The sequence below is a fragment of the Cydia fagiglandana genome, chromosome 24, assembly GCF_963556715.1.
Source record: "Cydia fagiglandana chromosome 24, ilCydFagi1.1, whole genome shotgun sequence".
NCBI lineage: Eukaryota > Metazoa > Arthropoda > Insecta > Lepidoptera > Tortricidae > Cydia > Cydia fagiglandana.
Window position 1 is genome coordinate 4,548,650 of NC_085955.1, and position 21,271 is coordinate 4,569,920.

Sequence of the window (21,271 nt, forward strand, 5' to 3'; positions counted from 1 at the left end):
CTCTTACATTACAATTACTCTACTGAAAAATGGCCAAGCTGATAGTAATTATATTTAGTAAGTATTTATTTACTGTGACTCTTCTCTAATGTAAGCGGTTTCAGCACACACACTTTCATGAGAAAATTCTTAGAACTTCAGATGAGTCGTATTACCTATTTCTGTTTATTAATTCCAACAATTTCAGGTCTTCTCGGTCGCCTGCAAGTAAATGCAAACAAATATAATAAGTGAGTAACATAAGATTAACATAAAATACCACGGTTCATGAGATACAGCCTGGTGACAGACAGACGGACAGCGGAGTCTTAGTAATAGGGTCCCGTTTTTACCCTTTGGGTACGGAACCCTAAAAACGTGCTCTACCAACGGCATTCCTACAGGCAAGGCTACGCTACCAGCACAAAGGTTGGTAAAGCCTGTCGCCTACAACCATGGTTCGAACACAGAATAAATAATAGTACTAAGGTGTATTCGGGTAATACCGAATGTCGGATAGTTCCGAAATTCAGATAAAAATCACCCTTAATTCCATCATAATAAAAGTCTGTTTTCGGAATTAACCGACAGTTTTCGACATTCGGAATTACCCGAGTAAACCTTACCGTAAAGAAAGGATACTTCCTACAAAACCGAAGTTTAAACTTGGACAGAGATTCAGGGACGAATCATGCTATGCTTTTCTAATGTATGGCACTATCCCTTTGGGCTATTTAGGGTTGTCATAATTCAAGTCTTTATCTGTGGTCGTGCACGCAAAAGGACGTCAAGTGGTGCCAACCCTAATAATCGCACGGAGCAATGCTGAGCCGAACGGAGCCGAGTTCGACCGGAGTCAGGAGTGTCTCCCCACTGGTTCGAATGCGTCGGACATTCATTTTCCCCTTTATTTCAGTTACACTCTCATAAAAATCACGCCATATGACCATCAGCAGCTGGAGACGCTAATGACGCTCACCAATTCAGATGACGTGGACATAATGAAACGCGGCCACGGGCTGAACGACAGTACTGATGTGCTGGTGTCTCCTAAAGATCGGATGAAGGTGGAAAAGTTTGCCAAGTTGAGAGGAATGGGCGTTAAGCTTGTAGATCATTATGGCAGGTTGGCATTTCTGTTTTAAATTTTAGTCTTTATTCTTTTTTCTTTTTTAAATAATTTATTTACATACAATATATATATAGTGGTACAACTAAACGAAATTAATAACTAGCTTAAATCTAAAATAGGCCCCTGAGGCATTGTACCAAGGATGCTGGCGGCATTTCCCCGCTGTATCGCAATACTGATACGTTGTGCGAGAGGTAGCCGCCAGCTCTTCGGTCACTTCGGGACTTATTTACATCCTTAAACCTATTAAAATTTGAAAAGTGTGCGTTTCACGCACCGCTAGCACGAGTGTGGAGGGGGTTTAACTGATCCTTGGTATTCCATTTTTCAGATATTTTGATAAACATATAGCAATGATTAGCAAAAATGACCGGTATCAGCCCTTAAAATTCAATTCTTACGAAGCTGTAAGTATTCTAAATTATGAAGATGACAATTGTATGCGTAAAACAAAAGAAAATTATATAATTCCATACATTACGTTTATCTTAGTTTTGTTTTCTTCAAACAATTGTCACCTTGGCTAGCCCCCCTGTTATCTCTTCACACTTAGGTACCTAACTAAAAAGCATAGAAGGTAGGATCGCATAGAAGTGGTATACGCGTGCCTCCGTGAGGGACAAAACATACGCAAATGCGACACTGTGATTGGTCGAATTCATTTGTTGCCCACCATTCTCCATACTAATAAAAAGGTGGGGAACAAACAAAAAGTGAGACTGTGACAAGGACAAGCAATAATACCGCTTTCTCTGCTACTCCTACTGAAAGATACATAAGACTATCCCATTCTGTCAGTTACCCCCACCACTCATGCCAGATCCAGGTATATCCTAGATTCATGCTAAAAAGAGACCCGGTCCCGGTCTAGCGTGAGTCATCCTTTATGGTGTTACCTATAGTCTGTATCTTTAGGAATTTAAAAAAGAGGAAACAAAATCTACCCTCAAATGGCTTCTTAAGCCAACCGGCTTACGCTACGTCTTACGTAGGCGAACAACGCGCGAACGCGGCGCGGCGCGGCGCGGCGAAAGCGGCGAAAGCGGCCGCCGCCGCGCCGCGCCGCGCCGCGCCGCCTGACATTCGCGTGCAAATCGCGCCGCACCGCGTTCGCAACGAGATCGCTTACGTAGGACACTTCTATGGGCATTAAAGGATTGATTTCGCCGCGCCGCGCCGCGCCGCGTTCGCGCGTTGTTCGCCTACGTAAGACGTAGCGTTATTCCCCTCAACTGAGGGTAGATGAAAACATTACATGATCAAATAATGTAAGTTAAAGTAAGGTCGTTCAGTGACAGATCCAGGTGGTTTTGTATATGGTTGGTTAATCAATAAATGTTATAACTACCCGAAAATGTAAAAATTACTTTGTTTTACTTTTATTTAAGTAGATATATACCTACCTATATCTTATTACTTTACGCTGAAATTACAGATATCAAAGCACTTAAAAAAACTGTGTAAAGAAAATAGCCGCTATGTGAAACTACAGAATCTTGGAAAGAGTTACGAAGGTCGAGTCATGACCTTGATCAAGATCTCCACTAACTCTAAGGCCCGGAATCCAATCATATTTATCGACGCAGGTAAAGAACATCCATTCCCACTCCCACACTTATTTCATAAAACTCTAGGTTAGGGTGGTTCAACGTTTGTATGGGAAAAATTCCAACTCTAGCTAGAAGAAGCGGCACCCTCTCATTTTGCTACACTTGTTCTGTTGACTACTTAAATATGCCAAGTTTTGTAATCTTATCTCAACTACAAGGGGGTGCTCAAACACTTTGAAATTTTTCAAAGTTGTATGAAATCCAAAAAAATCTAATTATATATTTTTTGAGTTTTATGTAAAGTAGTAGTTTTCGCATTATTTAAAAGTGTGATTTAAAAGTTATTTGGTGAAAAACCGTTTTTTATTTCTATTTTTTATGATTTTTTAGGTGAAATTTTAAAAATATCACTTTTGAAATATTATTAAATTTAGAAATAAAAATGTATTTCTACTTAAAAACTTATAAAAATCGCATGTGCAAATAATGTGAAAACAGATACTTAAATAAAATTCTGTATAAGTAATAATATTAAATACTTGTTTTTTTGGTTATCATACAACATACAAGATTTTCAAAGTGGTTGAGCACCCCCTTGTAGTTGAGATAAAATTACGAAACTTGGTGTATTTTATCAGCATAATAAGTGTAACAAAATAAGGGGGTGCCCCGTCGGAATATTAAAAAAAATGTTTTTTGAACCACCCTACTCTTGGTCCATGGGGTCCCAGCGCGCAGAGGTTATTCACAGAAATCGCGACGGCTGGTGGCTACCTGGCACAACGTATCAGCATTGCGATACAGCGAGGAAATGCCGCCAGCATCCTTGGTACAATGCCTCAAGGGCCTATTTTAGATTTAAGCTAGTTATTAATTTCTTTTAGTAATTATAGCACTGCATATATTTTGATATTTCAACACTATAATCTATCTTTAGGTTTAAATAAAAGTAAAAAACATCTACCCTCAAATAATGGCTTCTTAAGCCTGTTGAGGGTAGATGAAAACATTCATCATCATCATCTCAGCCATAAGACGTCCACTGCTGAACATAGGCCTCCCCCTTGGACCTCCATTCGTACCGGTTGGAAGCGACCCGCATCCAGCATCTTCCGGCGACCTTAACGAGATCGTCTGTCCATCTTGTGGGTGGACGTCCTACGCTGAGCTTGCTAGTCCCTGGTCTCCACTCGAGCACTTTTCGACCCCATCGGCCAAAACATTACATGATCAAAATAATGTAGGTTAAAGTCAGATCGTTCAGTGACAGATCCAGGCGGGTTTGTATTTGGTCGGGTAACCAATAAATGTTATAACTACCCGAAAATTTACAAATTGTTTGTTTACTTTTATTTAAATACCTAAAGATTTACCCCCTTATTCATAAACGTTTACTAAAGTTGACATGCCGATAATAATTGTTTGTTCCTTTCCGACGTATTGATATGATGGAAAGGGACAAACGATTATTATCGGCTTGTCAACTTTAGTAAACGTTTATGAATAAGGGGGTTAGAATATACATACATTTTCAGCAAGGTGGTGGCCGAGTGGATATGACACCCGACTTTCAATCTGGAGGCCCCGGGTTTAAATCCTGGCTCGTACCAACGAGTTTTTCGGAACTTATGTACGAAATATCATTTGATATTTACCACTACCTTTTCGGTGAAGGAAAACATCGTGAGGAAACCTGCATACATCTGCGAAGAAATTCAAAGCTGTATGTGAAGTCCCCAATCCGCATTGGGCTAGCTTGGGGACTATAGCCCAAACCCTCTCGTGCTTAAGAGGAGGCCTGTGCCCAGCAGTGGGACGTATATAAGCTAAATTATTATTATTATATACATTTTCAAGGTGCGCACGCGCGAGAGTGGGCGGCCCCAGCATTTGCTATGTACATAATCGACAAGCTAGTGAAAGCGTTAAAGAAAAATAAAAAAACTAAGACACTGCGCGGCCTGGATTGGTACATACTACCCATGGTTAACCCTGACGGCTATGAGTACTCGAGATCGGACCCGGACGTGAGAATCTATTGATAAAGGGGTATCCAGACGGGACTGACGAAATCAGTCGATTTGTTCAGGAAAATAATTGGTCAATCTCATCTATAGTCCGTTTTTTTTAGCATTAGAAAGAACTTCGCAGAAGTAAGCTTGTGGTTCCAAATCCGGCACTTTTAGCGGTAATAATTTGAAGTAAATTATATGTATTTAAAAAAAATAAAAAATTAAATAAAGCGTTTATTCACAAGCTTACTTACATTTAGATACAATACATTCTTCTGCCAAACCACATCCCTAATAGCATTTTCTTGTAGGGATTCTGTTGGGCCTTTGTTTACGTATTAGTTGGGCAACCGTTATATTTGGCCGTACGATTTGCTGGAGGGCCCTCGACAAAGGCCCTCCCGAAGATTCCTAACAGAGGGCCATTAGAGTAATTTTTTCGTTGGGCCTATTTAAATAAATCATACAATTATTCAACGGTGGTGGTTTTGGTTGGGCCGTGGTTGGGCCTATACACATTTGTTTGATGGTTGGTTAATTGTTACATTTGGCCGTACGATTTGCTGGAGGGCCCTCGACAAAGGCCCTCCCAAAGATTCCCAACAGAGGGCCATTAGAGTAATTTTTTCGTTGGGCCTATTTAAATAAATCATACAATTATTCAACGGTGGTGGTTTTGGTTGGGCCGTGGTTGGGCCTATACTCATTTGTTTGATGGTTGGTTAATTGTTACATTTGGCCGTATGGCTTGCTGTAGGGCCAACTGCAAAAAAATAAAAAAGGGCAATTTTTTCGCTGTGCTTCTGTTTGCAAATTCAACAATTACCCATCGGCAAGTCAGGTAGGTCGGTAGGTAGTCGTGCACCAGGTTGAAGGCCCAACACAGCTTGTCCCACAAAGGGCCAACATTGTAACTTTAACGTTGGGCCTTGTGTAGGATTCTTACAATACTACCGTAGGTAAATAGTTGTGTAATTTATAGTGGGCCTACAGTCTTAATTATGTAATGGGCTTTTGTTTACGAGTCCTACAGTTACCCTACGTTAGGTAAGTGGTTGTGTAATACGACGTTGGGCCTTTGCTGATAAATATTACAATTACACTACGGTAGGCATTGGTTGTATCCACATGAAGGCCCTAGGCAGCAGTTGTTGTTATTCTTCTCTGTATCGTTCCAATTTTAGTATATGTACTGCCGAAGCAAGTACACTTACTATACACTCTAATTTGTATATATACTAACCGCACTTCGAAACTTCGTAAGCGAGATTTATGTTTTTTGAGATTTAAATTGAGAAAATGTTGGTAAAATACAATTTTTTAAATTTATGTATAAATTTTATAGTTATAGCTATTAGATTTATAAGTTACTTTAAATAAATATTATGATTATATCCGGAATAACGAGAAAATAACTATAACTTCGATGTTTGGAGACAGTAACGCCATCTAGTGACGCCACAAGCAAACTCAACTGGTATTGTTGGGCATCAGTACCACTGCCAATGTTGGTAAATGCGATATTTGTGCTCACTGGGCCAACGAATGTTATCGTTGTTTAGCCACCGGTACCAAAATACACAAAGGCCCATTGTTAGGCGTCCGTGCCACAGCCAATGTTGGTAAATACGATATTTGTCATCATTGGGCCATCGGATGATATCTTTGACTAGCCAACGTTACCAAAATATACAAAGGCCCATTGTTGGGCATCCGTGCCACAGCCAATGTTGGTAAATGCGGTATTCGTCACCATTGGGCCAGCGAATGTTATCGTTGTTTAGCGAACGGTAGCAAAATACACAAAGGCCCATTTTTGGGCCTCAATGCTACAGCCAATGTTGGTAAATGCGATATTTGTCGTCATTGGGCCATCGTATGATATCGTTGATTAGCTAACGTTACCAAAATACACAAAGGCCCATTGTTAGGCGTCAGTGCCACAGCCAATGTTGGTAAATGCGATATTTGTCATCATTGGGCCATCGGATGATATCGTTGACTAGCCAACGTTACCAAAATACACAAAGGCCCATTGTTGGGCATCAGTGCCACAGCCAATGTTGGTAAATGCGATATTTGTCATCATTGGGCCATCGGATAATATCGTTGATTAGCCAACGTTACCAAAATACACAAAAACCCATTGTTGGCCATCAATACTACAGTCAATGTTGGTAAATGCGATATTTGTCGTCATTGGGCCATCGGATGATATCGTTGATTAGCCAACGTAACCAAAATAAATAAAGGCCCGTTGTTGGGCATCAATGCTACAGCAAATGTTGGTAAATGCGATATTTGTCGTCATTGGGCCATCGGATGATATCGTTGATTAGCCAACGTTACCAAAATAAACAAAGGCCCATTGTTGGGCATCATTGCCACAGCCAATGTTGGTAAATGCGATTTTTGTCATCATTGGGCCATCGGATGATATCGTTGATTAGCCAACGTTACCAAAATACACAAAGGCCCATTGTTGGGCATCAATGCTACAGCCAATGTTGGTAAATGCGATATTTGTCGTCATTGGGCCATCGGATGATATCGTCGATTAGCCAACGTTACCAAAATAAACAAAGGCCCATTGTTGGGCATCAGTGCCACGGCCAATGGTGGTAAATGCGATATTTGTCATCATTGGGCCATCGGATGATATCGTTGACTAGCCAACGTTACCAAAATACACAAAGGCCCATTGTTGGTCATCCGTGCCACAGCCAATGTTGGTAAATGCGGTATTCGTCACCATTGGGCCAACGAATGTTATCGTTGTTTAGCGAACGGTAGCAAAATACACAAAGGCCCATTGTTGGGCATCACTGCCACTGCCAATGTTGGTAAATGCGATATATGTCATCATTGGGCCAACGAATATTATCGTTGTTTAGCCAACGGTACCAAAATACACAAAGGCCCATTGTTGGGCATCTGTGCCACAGCGAATGTTGGTAAATGCGATGGTGGGCCAATACAAAATTAACGTTGGCTACGGAACGAACCTCATCCCAACGTTTTCCCTACCGTTGGCACCGTGGGCCCCAACGAAAATGCTACTAGGGATAGCGGTTTGTTGGCAGACGAGGCTCCTATTATAATTAGCTTAATATGCAAGTACTAGGTAGTTTATTTATATGTAACTTAAACTTATCTACTTAACCGTTTACCGCATGCGTAGCCCAATATTTTCAATTTAGAAAACTATTGATAGCTATTAAGGTTCATTTTTAAACAAATACTTTTTATTTATGGTATGAAGTTAAGGGGTCAACTCTATGGTCTGAGCGTACAATATAAAAAACTTAGTGTATGGTTTACATAGGTTGCACTTGATCTTTTATCTTATTTAATAGAAAACTACTTAATTTCTTTTTAAATGTTTGTTTTGTCATCCTTGTGGTCTTTAAATCCGACGGTAGTTCGTTATAGATCTTAGGGACTAAATATTTCCTACATCTCTGGCCATAATAATTCGTAAAACTAGGTACCAGCAATTTATTACTATCTCTGTTTCTTATTAACCTTTGATTGACAATAGGTATTTTAAACTCATCATTACACATTTGATCTAAGGCTAAAAATAACGTGACTTTTTCATGAACTGTTAAAATTTTACATTCTGAAAAGAGCTGTTCATATGAAGTACTTTTACATTTTATTTTAGTTTTTTTGTCAACCATTAATTTCATGAATCTAATCTGTAGTGCCTTTATTTTGTCTAGATACGTTTTAAATGTACGACCGTAGCTTAATAACAGCCCATACGACAATAGCGAATCCACTAGGGCATAGTAGACTGCATACATAGTAGCCCTATTCAAAACGAACTTCAGATGGTGGAATTTTGCAAGTACTGCCCTAATTTATTATTGACCATGCTACATTTAGATACTTAATTCAATAATTAATAACAAATAAATAACGAGCCTGATAAAAACTGCACGCCTGCTTCTGTCGAGTTCTTTCTCATGCTAAAAAAAACGAACTATAGCGTCCACACGTACCTACACAAATTAAATCACCAATTTGCATTCTATGAAAATTGACATTTTTGTGTCCGCACCTGCTGATGTGATCGGGGAATCAAATTGGTTTGCATCCGCACGGCCCTGTTCGATCGGAGAATTTCATTAGATTGGCGAAAAATCGTCTCGTCTGGACACAACTTAATTCTATCCTCCTTTAGTTAATACTGGGCATTTTCCTCAAGTCGACAAACATTGTGCCTATTTTGCGTGTAAACGAGGAACGAGGTAGCACTCCTCTAGCCACCCCAGCTTCTCCATGAAACCTAGCAGTGTCTTCAGGTTGCTAACTACTTCCTTCAGTGTGCACGGAGTCCCTAGGTTCCTGTATACTTCTTTTTTATATAAATTGGTTTGAAAGGGGCGTCACTACAGTATTGGCACTTTTTAATTTCTACTCTTTTTTCTCAGACTACACTTTTGTTTCACAGAACCGTTTGTGGATCGAAAACATAAATTGAAGGCGGTGTGCATTTATTCCTTAGCCAAAGCTGGTAATCATACTACAAGTACCAATTTTATTACAGAACCGAATGTGGAGAAAATCAAGATCAAAAACATGGAGAGAGGAGTGCTTTGGTGCAGATATCAATCGGAATTACGGCTTCATGTGGGGTACTGGTGACGCCTCCTTCGATCCCTGCAACTTCCAGACATACGCCGGCGAAAAGGCCTTCTCTGAACCCGAGACGAGACTAGTTCGTAAAGTTATGAAGGAAAACTCTAAACGTATAAAGATGTATATATCTATACACTCATACGGAGAATACGTCCTTCATCCTTGGGGTTATACAAATACTAGTTTTCCAGATGAACTGAAAAAGATACGCAGTCTTGCACAAAAATTTTCTAAGGCTGTTGTAAAAGCGGGAGGGCGGAAATTTAAGATTATTAGTGCTGGGCAATTGTATCCGGCTGGCGGAGGAAGCTTTGACTACGCTTTTGCAGTGGAAAAGATTATATATTCGTATGTTTTGGAAATAACTAATGGCTACGAATTTATCTTTCCAGAGAAGCTCTTGAGAACAGTTCTGCCACAGTATTACAAGGGTTTAAAGAAAATGGCTAAAAAAATTCAACGGGAATTCTCTAATAAAGGCTGAATAAAGTTAGACCACGAAGTCTGCAACGATTTCAATAGCACTCGCAGTGAAAGAATGACATACAAATAACACTTGCACAACGTGCGCGTGTGCAAAATCGTTGCAGACTTCTCTTGGTCTTACTCTAAGAATTTAGTATAGTTTTTTTTAGTTTTCTCAACAATATTACCTAATTTTTTTTAGTGGTTACTTGGATTTCTCGAAATTCACAGAAACGAAGTTAGATAATGTATTAAAAATGTGTTTAAATTATATCTATTTAGCAAACATATGATTTGTTTTACATTTTATATCACAGAGGTTTTGTTAGAACACGATCATATGTATAAAAACATTAGTAAGTTGTCTACTACGATGTAGTTGTTAGGGCAGAATGGCGCTCTCTTGTGTCAGAGGCCAAGATCCTCTTTGGGTCACTGAGCCAGTGATGTATGTATGTGTATGTAAGTTGTCTACACCCATATTTTTACAGTTGACTGTACCACGTTAAAAGCTATAAGGTTCTATAAATCGAATTAGGAAATATAAAAGACAAAATTACGTAGAAAAATGCTTTATTTTCATATTTACACAAATTACGTACGGCATCACCTTAAACTTAGTTCAGAACAAGATGTATACATAGGTACACATTTTATACATAGAGTATGAATTTTTTCAATAGACTTTTACACCTTTGATTTTTTTTTGATTAAGACCATCTGTTAAACAAAAGCCATTGTTTCTTTTATGCCAGCGGTCAGCTTCCGTGCGTTTAACAAGCGGCTGTATCGTGGTAGTTTTAAGGTTCAAATCTATGTAACAGCTCAGAGCTCTTAACACGTTTTGGTATTAGCACGACGATCGACCACCTCAATGAAAGCGAGCGCTCATATTATTACATAGATTTGAACCTTAAAATCACCATGATAGCCGCTTTTTAAACGACATTGTTGCTTTGGCACGCGCTAAACACGGGAGCTGACCGCTTCAGACATTGATGCGTCAAGGCGGTTTACAGGTGGCCTACCGCGAAACGCGTAAATCAAAAGTTCTTTATCTGCCTAGCCATCTATCGAATAGGCAAGAGTGATAGAGAGGCAGAAACCGAACTTTCGACTGTCGTGTTTCACGGTAGGCCAAGGCCATGTGATTGCGCTTGTGACGCCCTCTACGCAGAGTTTTGCGTAATATTTCCTATTAATGCTTTAAAAAAAGTATAATTCCCTCCTTATATCTATTTAGGCAGTATTTTTGTTCACATAAAATCATTAATTTGTATTATCCAAAGCAAAATATAACAACAAAATCAGTTTACAGGTTTATACATAAGAGTTATAAAACTTAACAGTAGGAAGTTATAGACACCAATAAAACACTTTTTTTGTATATTACATACATACAACTGTTTACCAGTCTTTTAAAATAGATAGTTGAACTATCAATTCAATTAATTTTCCAAAATCTACCTACATTTGAATGTAATATGTATTTATATTATACAATATCTAAAGAAAGGACGCCCAGAGGGCCTACCGCGAACCACGTTCGATGTGTTGCCTCTCTATCGCACTTGTAAATTCGTACTTAAGTATGACAGGGAGGCAACACGTCGTTTGCTTCGCGGTAGGCCCTCTGCACGAGGAATTCCGTACATCGATCCCTATTCTTGTCTCTATCGCACGCGTATTATTATATTGCTGTCCCGCTAGCTCGGCCATTGACCGCCGTCATCATGAGCGGGACCGGAATATAATTCGCGCCTACGATAGATAAGAGCAGACAGGCAGGTCAATGTACTAAATCCGTTGTGCTAGCGTAGTTACTTTATTAGGCAGGTCCACATAAAACGAGCGTCGAGAGGAAATTGCCGCGCGGAGCAGCTCGGTCTGTGGAGATATGCCTCGCCCGCGGCATCGCTTGTTACCCGAGGCATTTCTGCACAAACCGAGACGCTTCGCTAGGAAAGTTCCTCGCGGGGCTCATGTGTGAGCGTTTCTTTTATTTTTTGCCATTTTTATATATAATATTGGACCCTTTTTTGCCACTTTTGTGTTATTTATAGTCAGGATCGCGAGCCCTTTTCATCCTAATAGGAGAAAAAAAGTGTCCTAAAATTTCCATACATTTATCAGACTTTCCTTTTTGTTACTGCCATACAAAGTGTATGGGGAAATGGTAACACAATAGGAAAAAAACACTGGGATATTTTTTTATCCCATTAGGATCGAAAGAGCTCGTGATTCTGATTAGAAATACCACAAAAGTGGCAAAAAAGGTCACAATAAATAAAAATGGCAAAAAATAAAAGAAACGCTCGTGTGGACCCGCCTATTAACACATTCAGGGCCAAGAACCCGACTGTCGGGTACACTATTCGTAGCGACTACGCGCTCCATAGGGCGAAACCGTGGCTACGCGCTGCGAGCGTAACCCGTAGCACTTAGTGGCAATGAATATGTTAATGAACACAAAATTAAATCGTATAATTTTAACATTTTGAAGTCTCATTAGCTTGAAAACACAAAACCTCCGTTTTTCTCAGACTGTATGTTTGTGTTCGTTTTTTTTAGCATTAGAATGAACTTGAAAGAAGGTAAGCGATCTTGACACGTCTTTTAATTGAAAAACGCTGCTTAAAAATCAGTAACTATTACTTATGAAAGCAGAAGAATATAAATAATCGTATTAAGGCTTGGTCAAACATACGGCGCGACCGCGGCACATGCTAACAGATTACCGACGTCAAACAGACTGCGTCCCGCCGGTATCACGCCCCACTTCTGTCGCGCCCCGCGCCGCGCCGTCCCTTGCGTCCACGCGGCGCGTGCGCAGCGCTGCGCCGCGCGGACGCGGCGGCCCGCCGCGTCGCGCTGGGTCACATCAGTAGGATCGGACGTTAGGCAGCGAGCGGTGCGCCGCGTTCCCGCGCGGCCGCGCCGCGTTCACGCGCGCGATGGAGGCGTGTTGAGAGCGTGAGGCCAGCGCGATCGGCGCGCGCCCTGTTTGACCAGGCATCGCGTCGGCATCACGCGGCGCTGCGTCGCGCTCTGTGTTTGGCCAGGCCTTTAGATTCATAATTGTTACAAATTAGCCGTAACTTATTTTTAAAATGTGTTTTTCAGTTAAAAGACACATCAAGATTGTTTACCTTATTTCTAATGCTACAAAAATTAACAAAAAAAAGAAAACACCAAGAAAAAAAAGAAAAAGAAGAAAGAAAGGAGAAGTAGAAAGTTTGTGACATGGTGTTCTGTGTTCCAAATCTAAGAACAAAGAGGTTTTGTGTTTCAAATCTAAGAACACCGAGGCCTTTTAAAATGCCCGTCTCCTTAATTTATTGACAATGACTGATACTTGGACCCGTGACTCAGAACACGCGGTCCTGGTACCCCGAGTCCTGCACGGAGGCCTGGGGCTTGGGCGCCGCCCCGGCCACGTGGTGGTGGTGCCGCAGGTGCCCGGGCCGGCGGGGAGGCGCCAGGTACTCGAACATGCTCTGCGTGTGCTGGGCGAGCATGTTCGCGAGCTCGCACGGCATCGGGTCCGTCCAGAAGAAGTCGTGGTTTAGTGCGGTGTCGGCATCGTACCTGATGAATCGATGATATTTTTTTTGGATCAACTTTGAATTTTGATGGATATAGTGTGCGTGTCTGTGTGTGTGTGATTTGAAAAATTTAACTGTGTAGCTATCACGGTTCATGAGATACAGCCTGGTGACAGACAGACGGACAGCGAAGTTTTAGTAATCCCGTTTGGGTACGGAACCCTAAAAAGTATTGAGTTACAAATATTTTTAGGGGATTCGAACTCACCTCTTCGCCGGATCTAGCTGCAGCAGCTTATCTAGCAGGTCGCAGCCGTAGGGGTCCTTCACATACGGCTTTAGCCTTTCCTGTGACCAGATAGGGGTTAGAGTTATGGTAAGGTTAATAAAACCCTCAAACTTAAAAATAAATGTTTACAAGATTACTTACTATACTGCAAAACGTAATTCAAGACCAAAAAACCGGGCAAGTGCGAGTCGGACTCGCGCACGAAGGGTTCCGTACCATAAAGCAAAAAAAAACGGAAAAAATGCAAAAAGAAAACGGTCACCCATCCAAGTACTGACCACGCCCGACGTTGCTTAACTTTGGTCAAAAATCACGTTTGCTGTATGGGAGCCCCACTTAAATCTTTATTTTATTCTGTTTTTAGTATTTTTTGTTATAGCGGCAACAAAAATACATCATCTGTGAAAATTTCAACTGTCTAGCTATCACGGTTCGTGAGATACAGCGTGGTGACAGACAGACGGACAGACGGACTGACGGACGGACGGACAGCGAAGTCTTAGTAATAGGGTCCCGTTTTACCCTTTGGGTACGGAACCCTAAAAAGTAAGACAATGTTGCCACTGCAATAATCTGTTTTTAAAATAGTAAATTCCTTTTGATAAATAATCACGGTAAGATTATTTATTCATTAGTAATTTTATTTCTACTATTTAAATAAGTACTTTTATTTACTTATTTGTACGTAAATACAAGACGCGCTAGTGAAAAAGTGGCAACATTTCTTACTTTTTTTGGTCTTGAATTACGTTTTGCAGTTTACGTATAACTAACTTACTAAGCTAAGACTTACAATTAGACTAAGCTAAGTTGGCATCAATTTTGATAGCCCAGACCACAGTACAAGAACAGTAGTGAATCTTCATAGAAATGTGCCGCTGCCGGCTTGAATGTGTGCGTGCGCGCCGGACGCCGTGTACGCACGCGCTGCCACGCACACATTAGCATAAAATACGGGGGAATACGGTTGCGGCAGTGTGGGCTGTACCGCGACTGTGATCGCGTGCATTCGAGTACGCTGCCCACCCGCTCGCATTTGTCTGCTCTCGGTAGGCCTCAGTACAGCTCGCCGCGGTCGTATTGTATTGTAGGAACAATTGCATCATAAGTCAGAAACGCACATGTGACACCCTTAATATAGGAACATCCATTGCCTACGAATACCGCTTAGCGTTACTTGTTAGTCTCCATAGGCTACGGTGGCTAAAATCGAGAAAAAAACTCTTTAAAAATTGAATTTAGTGCTACACAAGTACCAGGGCCTCATGAGTTACGAGAAGGTGTCGTTGACCAACCCGCCGTGGGGCGCGGGGCGCGGCGGCCGGGTCGCGTTTCAGTATGAAGAGAGTATGAAGGTACAATAAACGTGACAACCCTAAGCGCCAACGCAAGAGTAGGCAAATAACTTGCCGAGCGGCCTTAGATTCACTACTGTTCTTAGTGTACTGTGCCCAGACGGTGCAAGTGTTATTTAAACGTAATAATCTCATAGAAGTTTGGCGGTTTATATAACACTTGCATTGTCTGGGATAATAAAATCAGTGCCAATTTAGCTTGGTCTAACTCTATTAAGTATCACCTGTCCCATGGTCCGTCTGTAATTAAATCAAATCAAATCCTGCAAGTAAAATTTGACCCACTTTCCAATTTTCCGATAAAGCTGAAAATTTGCATAGGTACATTGCGTAACATCCCCTACAATTATGGTTACCAGATCCAAATTTGGAATTTCCTGACGAAATTCCTGATTTGCGAATTTTTTTCCTGGCGCTCTTTGGATTTAGGTAAGTAAATTTGAATAATGTACCTTTTTAGGTACATAATAAAGAAATTCTGTTAATTCACTAAAACTCCTGACATTTTCGTATTCCGGCCGCATTCCTGACAAACGGCCAAAATTTCTGACGTCTGGTAACCCTACCCACATTCATCATCATCATCATCTCAGCGGAAAAACGTCCACTGCTGGACAAAGGCCTCCCCCAAGGATCTCCACAGCGAACGGTCATTTGCTACCCTCAACCAATGGTTTCCCGTGACTTTAACCAGATCCGTCGGGCCATCTGAGGCTTTCCCACGCTGCTTACCCACATAACGTTTGCAAAATCTTCTTCTTCAGTCGGTCTCTCAATACTGAGGATCGTGACATCATATCCTTCTGTTGAAGACCAGGTTCCTCCATAGGGTTCTGTTCCCCGCCAAGCGCATGGCCTCGTGCAGTTTTAATTGCATAAGTGCCGTAATTTGAGCACACCATCTAGTAGGAGGAGGGCCCTGTGAGGTCTCGTGCCTTCAACTTTGCCCGTAATTATTACTCTTTCCAGGCTATCTGGAGAGTGACGTTCGCAAAATAGCAGTCTAATATAAGCTGTTTATTTTCAACCCACCTTAACTTTCCTCTTCTGACCCTTGGGCAGTTCCATCTTGTTGTACAGGTCTAGGGCTTCGACGCCGGGCCACACGTCCGGGGTGCACGAGCCGCAGAGCTGGGAGATCAGGATCAGTTGCTGCTGTTCCGTGGCGCCCTGTAGAAGACAGTCTGGGCCTACTCCTAGCATCAACATACCTTGACCTTCCTCTTCTGACCCTTGGGCAGTTCCATCATGTTGTGTCAGGTCTAGGGCTTCGACGCCGGGCCACACGTCCGGGGTGCACGAGCCGCAGAGCTGGGAGATCAGGATCAGTTGCTGCTGTTCCGTGGCGCCCTGTAGAAGAGAGTCTGGGCCTACTCCTAGCATCAACATACCTTGACCTTCCTCTTCTGACCCTTGGGCAGTTCCATCTTGTTGTACAGGTCTAGGGCTTCGACGCCGGGCCACACGTCCGGGGTGCACGAGCCGCAGAGCTGGGAGATCAGGATCAGTTGCTGCTGTTCCGTGGCGCCCTGTAGAAGAGAGTCTGGGCCTACTCCTAGCATCAACATACCTTGACCTTCCTCTTCTGACCCTTGGGCAGTTCCATCTTGTTGTACAGGTCTAGGGCTTCGACGCCGGGCCACACGTCCGGGGTGCACGAGCCACAGAGCTGGGAGATCAGGATCAGTTGCTGCTGTTCCGTGGCGCCCTGTAGAAGAGAGTCTGGGCCTACTCCTAGCATCAACATACCTTGACCTTCCTCTTCTGACCCTTGGGCAGTTCCATCTTGTTGTACAGGTCCAGGGCTTCGACGCCGGGCCACACGTCCGGGGTGCACGAGCCGCAGAGCTGGGAGATCAGGATCAGTTGCTGCTGTTCCGTGGCGCCCTGTAGAAGACAGTCTGGGCCTACTCCTAGCATCAACATACCTTGACCTTCCTCTTCTGACCCTTGGGCAGTTCCATCATGTTGTGTCAGGTCTAGGGCTTCGACGCCGGGCCACACGTCCGGGGTGCACGAGCCGCAGAGCTGGGAGATCAGGATCAGTTGCTGCTGTGCCGTGGCGCCCTGTAGAAGAGAGTCTGGGCCTACTCCTAGCATCAACATACCTTGACCTTCCTCTTCTGACCCTTGGGCAGTTCCATCTTGTTGTACAGGTCTAGGGCTTCGACGCCGGGCCACACGTCCGGGGTGCACGAGCCGCAGAGCTGGGAGATCAGGATCAGTTGCTGCTGTTCCGTGGCGCCCTGTAGAAGAGAGTCTGGGCCTACTCCTAGCATCAACATACCTTGACCTTCCTCTTCTGACCCTTGGGCAGTTCCATCTTGTTGTACAGGTCTAGGGCTTCGACGCCGGGCCACACGTCCGGGGTGCACGAGCCACAGAGCTGGGAGATCAGGATCAGTTGCTGCTGTTCCGTGGCGCCCTGTAGAAGAGAGTCTGGGCCTACTCCTAGCATCAACATACCTTGACCTTCCTCTTCTGACCCTTGGGCAGTTCCATCTTGTTGTACAGGTCTAGGGCTTCGACGCCGGGCCACACGTCCGGGGTGCACGAGCCACAGAGCTGGGAGATCAGGATCAGTTGCTGCTGTTCCGTGGCGCCCTGTAGAAGAGAGTCTGGGCCTACTCCTAGCATCAACATACCTTGACCTTCCTCTTCTGACCCTTGGGCAGTTCCATCTTGTTGTACAGGTCTAGGGCTTCGACGCCGGGCCACACGTCCGGGGTGCACGAGCCACAGAGCTGGGAGATCAGGATCAGTTGCTGCTGCTCAGTGGCGCCCTGTACAAGAGAGTAAGGTTATTAATAGAGATGCACCGGATATCCGGTTACTATCCGGTATCCGGACTATCCGGCCATTATTTTACTATCCGGCCGGATACCGGATAGTGACCTAATATCCGGCCGGATACCGGATAGTGACCTATTATCCGGCCGGATACCGGATAGTAACACTGCTTGATTCCGGAGTAAACAAATTGGATTTAAGAAACAGACACGGTCAGGTCATAATCGTACTTGTTTATTATTTTAAAACAATTTAATCATTCCACTGACTTGCACGCGCACTCATTTCGAACCTAGAAATGAGTCCGCGCGAACGTTTACTAGGAAACAGGTCAAACCTGCAGAATGTGCACCTGAAAAACCGAAATGTAGGTATAGTTCCGCTGGCCCGGATACCGGATATCCGGCCGATAGTAAGGCCGAATATCCGGTATCCGGCCAAATAACTATCCGTTGCATCTCTAGTTATTAAGTGCTAAAGTTAAGTTGCACAGTCACTATCCTCGTGCCGCCTTCGAGCAACACCGGCTTCCGACACGTCGGAAGGGAGGGGCCCAAGCGACACCTCACCTTACAAATCTTTCTGCCATTTTTCGCGGGGGGAAAGGTGCACACAGACGCACTTCTCACACACTTACATACAAAATCCAATCCGTAATGACGACACAAATACATAGAAAATGACGCACGTCAAAGACAAATCTTGCAAACCTCGATCTCTTTTTGTGTACGGACGAGTGACTAGTCTTGGACTAGTCTCACAACACGCACACTAACACATTTTCGTTGAAGTATGTCATTGTATTCTGAGAGATGAGAAGTCGGATTTGTCGCTCGACCGATCCGCAATTTGTACTGAGCGAGCAAAATCGATAAATCCAACAATTACTTGAGACTAAAATATAATAATTGTATTTAAATGTAATTTAACGTATGATATGTAAAAAAAATATTACATGTGAAATGTAACACTTTCTTTTTGTAAATTTGATGTCCCCGACCTCTTTTTATAACAAAAAACCGAGCAAACAGGCATTTTTGTGCAGCAGTGTTCACGCGCGCGTCTGGACTCGGTCTAGTGAAAAATCCAAGTGCAACTAGTTTTATTACCCGCGCTAGATTAAATTGACGTGCTAATCTTGTACCTCGGCAGAGGGGAAATAGTGCGAATGCCGCCTCCCTTCCGTGTTGCTCGAAGCGTGCCGCCCACTATACAAAATTATGGCCAAGGAAGTTAGAATCTTGTTGTATTTTCAATCGGGTTGAATTTCATTTGTTCGAAAATTTTACGAGACAAATGAGATGCTACCCACTTTATTTTTAATTAAGGTTGACATTGCATCGAACTGAGTGCACATCCTAATGTACATTCACCTGCAATAATATGTTACACAACGAAGGCCGCAAAAATATCTGACACGATCTTATTTGTAGAGCCATAAGAGAATGTCACATATTTTTGCGGCGTTTGAAGAGTAACATATTATTGCAGGTGACTGTACATTGGGACGAGGCTATTCTTGCTACTGCTGCAAAGCTTTAAAATTAAATAATTTATATGTTATATGGTTCAGATTGCATTGATATAAATTAATTTTTGCAGTTTTCTTCCAATCTCATACTAATAGCTTTCGTTTTGCAGATGTTACCGTTCCATTCTGTATTATTTTTGATTCTTAAGCTGCTACATTTTAACACATTCATAGCCACCCAGCCAAACAAGACGTCCCTACCAGGCCACAATAATCACGTCATATAAAGCTGTAGTACCACGATCCTGACTATTGGGTCGTCCGGCCTGGGAACGAAGTCATAAAATACCCGATAGTCGGGTTTTCGGCACTGAATGTGTTAACCGATATACCTGCATGATGGGTGACCGTGTCCACATCTCAGCCATGATGCACCCTGCACCCCACATGTCCACTGGAGGTCCGTAGTTTCGGTCACCTAAAATATATTATAGTTTTGAAGTGTCCATGACTAAAATCTGTAATCTTGAATATTTTTAGGGTTCCGTACCTTAAAAGGAAAAAACGGAACCCTTATAGGATCACTTGTGCATCTGTCTGTCCGTCTGTCACAGCCTATTTTCTCGGAAACTACTGAAGCAATTAAGTTGAAATTTGGTACACATATGTAAATTAGTGACCCAAAAATGGACATGTTTTTCTTTATAGTTTTAAAATACAAAGGTTCAAAGTAATTTAAGAAAATAGCCAAAAAATTACCACCCCCCCCCCCCTTTTATCTCCGAAATTACTGGGTCTACATTTTTTTTTTAAATACACAAAATAGTTCTTTACCTATAGATGACAGGAAAACCTATTAGAAATGTGCAGACAAGCGTGAGTCGGACTTATGTACGAAACCCTAGAAACGCGAGTCCGACTCGCACTTGGCCGGTTTTTTTTTATATAGGAGGCAAACAATATTGAATTCAATCTACAGATAGGAACTTTGGTAGAAATAGATAATAAAACTTACCTAATAGCAGTTCTGGAGGCCTGTACCACAATGTAACCACTCTGTTTGTGTATTTATTGACTTGTCCAGACTTGGCCACGCTAAACGCTCTCGCTAGACCGAAATCAGCCAACTTGAGTATTCCATTCTTAGTTATTAACACATTTGCAGCTTTCATGTCTCGATGCAAAATCTTATTGCTGTGTATGTAATATAAACCATTTAATAACTGCTGCATGACCTTCTTAATCTCTCCCAAGCTAAATTTAACATTCATATTTGATAATAAACCAGCCAAATCGTGTTCGCAGAAGTCGAAAACGAGGTAAAATGTCGACCTATATTTATTATGCAATGTAGCCTTTGTTCTGCATATTTCTATCAAATTAACGACGTTCTCGTGTTTGAGGAGCTGTAGGATCTTAATTTCTCGCAAAGCTGTGATCGGGAAGCCTTCCTTCTCATTGTCCATGAGGACTTTTTTCATGGCAACAAATTTTTTCGACGAGTTTCTAGCCCGCGCTTTAAAGACCTCTCCGAAGGTTCCCTGGCCGATTTTAGCGACTTTTTCATATTTAGAAGACTCGTCACAGAAGGGAAAGTCGAAATCTTCTATGTATTTCTCCTTTTCCCTCATATTGAGGATTGTGGAGCTTGTACTGATGACTGGCGGAGGCTGCTCGCGAGGAGCGCTCACGCCCTGCATTTTGGCACTAATCTTGATAGCTTTTTGTAAACTTCTCCGTAAAACAACTTTTAGAAGCGCTTGGGAAATTCGCGGTGTATCATTTATAATACTATTCGATAATTATAAACAAATACCATTTGCCACATTCACGAAATTCACAAGAGAAGAGCGATTGTCAAAAATTAAAAAAAAAACAGACGACAATTTGTTTGAGCCATATGGATAAACGCTCAAATATACACTTATTATATGTGTTTCCGAAAACACAACATTTGATTGAAGAAGCTATTCGAGTTTTATACCATAAATTATGAAAAAATGCCTCTTACCGTAGTTTTTCTTCGATGATTTTGT

At 42.3% G+C, this 21,271-nt stretch overlaps 2 protein-coding genes across 2 annotated transcripts; one reads left to right on the forward strand and one right to left on the reverse strand.

Moving 5' to 3' along the window:
• Positions 1–188: 188 nt before the first annotated feature.
• Positions 189–9,870, forward strand: LOC134676193 (carboxypeptidase B1-like). Its single transcript, XM_063534522.1, has 3 exons — positions 189–230; positions 896–1,046; positions 9,229–9,870. Exons 2-3 carry the CDS (start codon positions 948–950, stop codon positions 9,802–9,804), a joined length of 675 nt encoding a protein of 224 aa, XP_063390592.1. The 5' UTR covers positions 189–230; positions 896–947; the 3' UTR covers positions 9,805–9,870.
• Positions 9,871–13,055: 3,185 nt separating this feature from the next.
• On the reverse strand, positions 13,056–21,037 carry LOC134676157 (cyclin-dependent kinase 9). Its single transcript, XM_063534436.1, has 5 exons — positions 20,251–21,037; positions 19,628–19,713; positions 17,620–17,757; positions 13,599–13,678; positions 13,056–13,373 (listed from the first exon to the last, which is right to left on the reverse strand). The coding sequence occupies exons 1-5, from the start codon at positions 20,933–20,935 to the stop codon at positions 13,154–13,156; spliced, it is 1,209 nt and encodes a 402-aa protein (XP_063390506.1). The 5' UTR covers positions 20,936–21,037; the 3' UTR covers positions 13,056–13,153.
• Between the last annotated feature and the right edge of the window lie 234 nt (positions 21,038–21,271).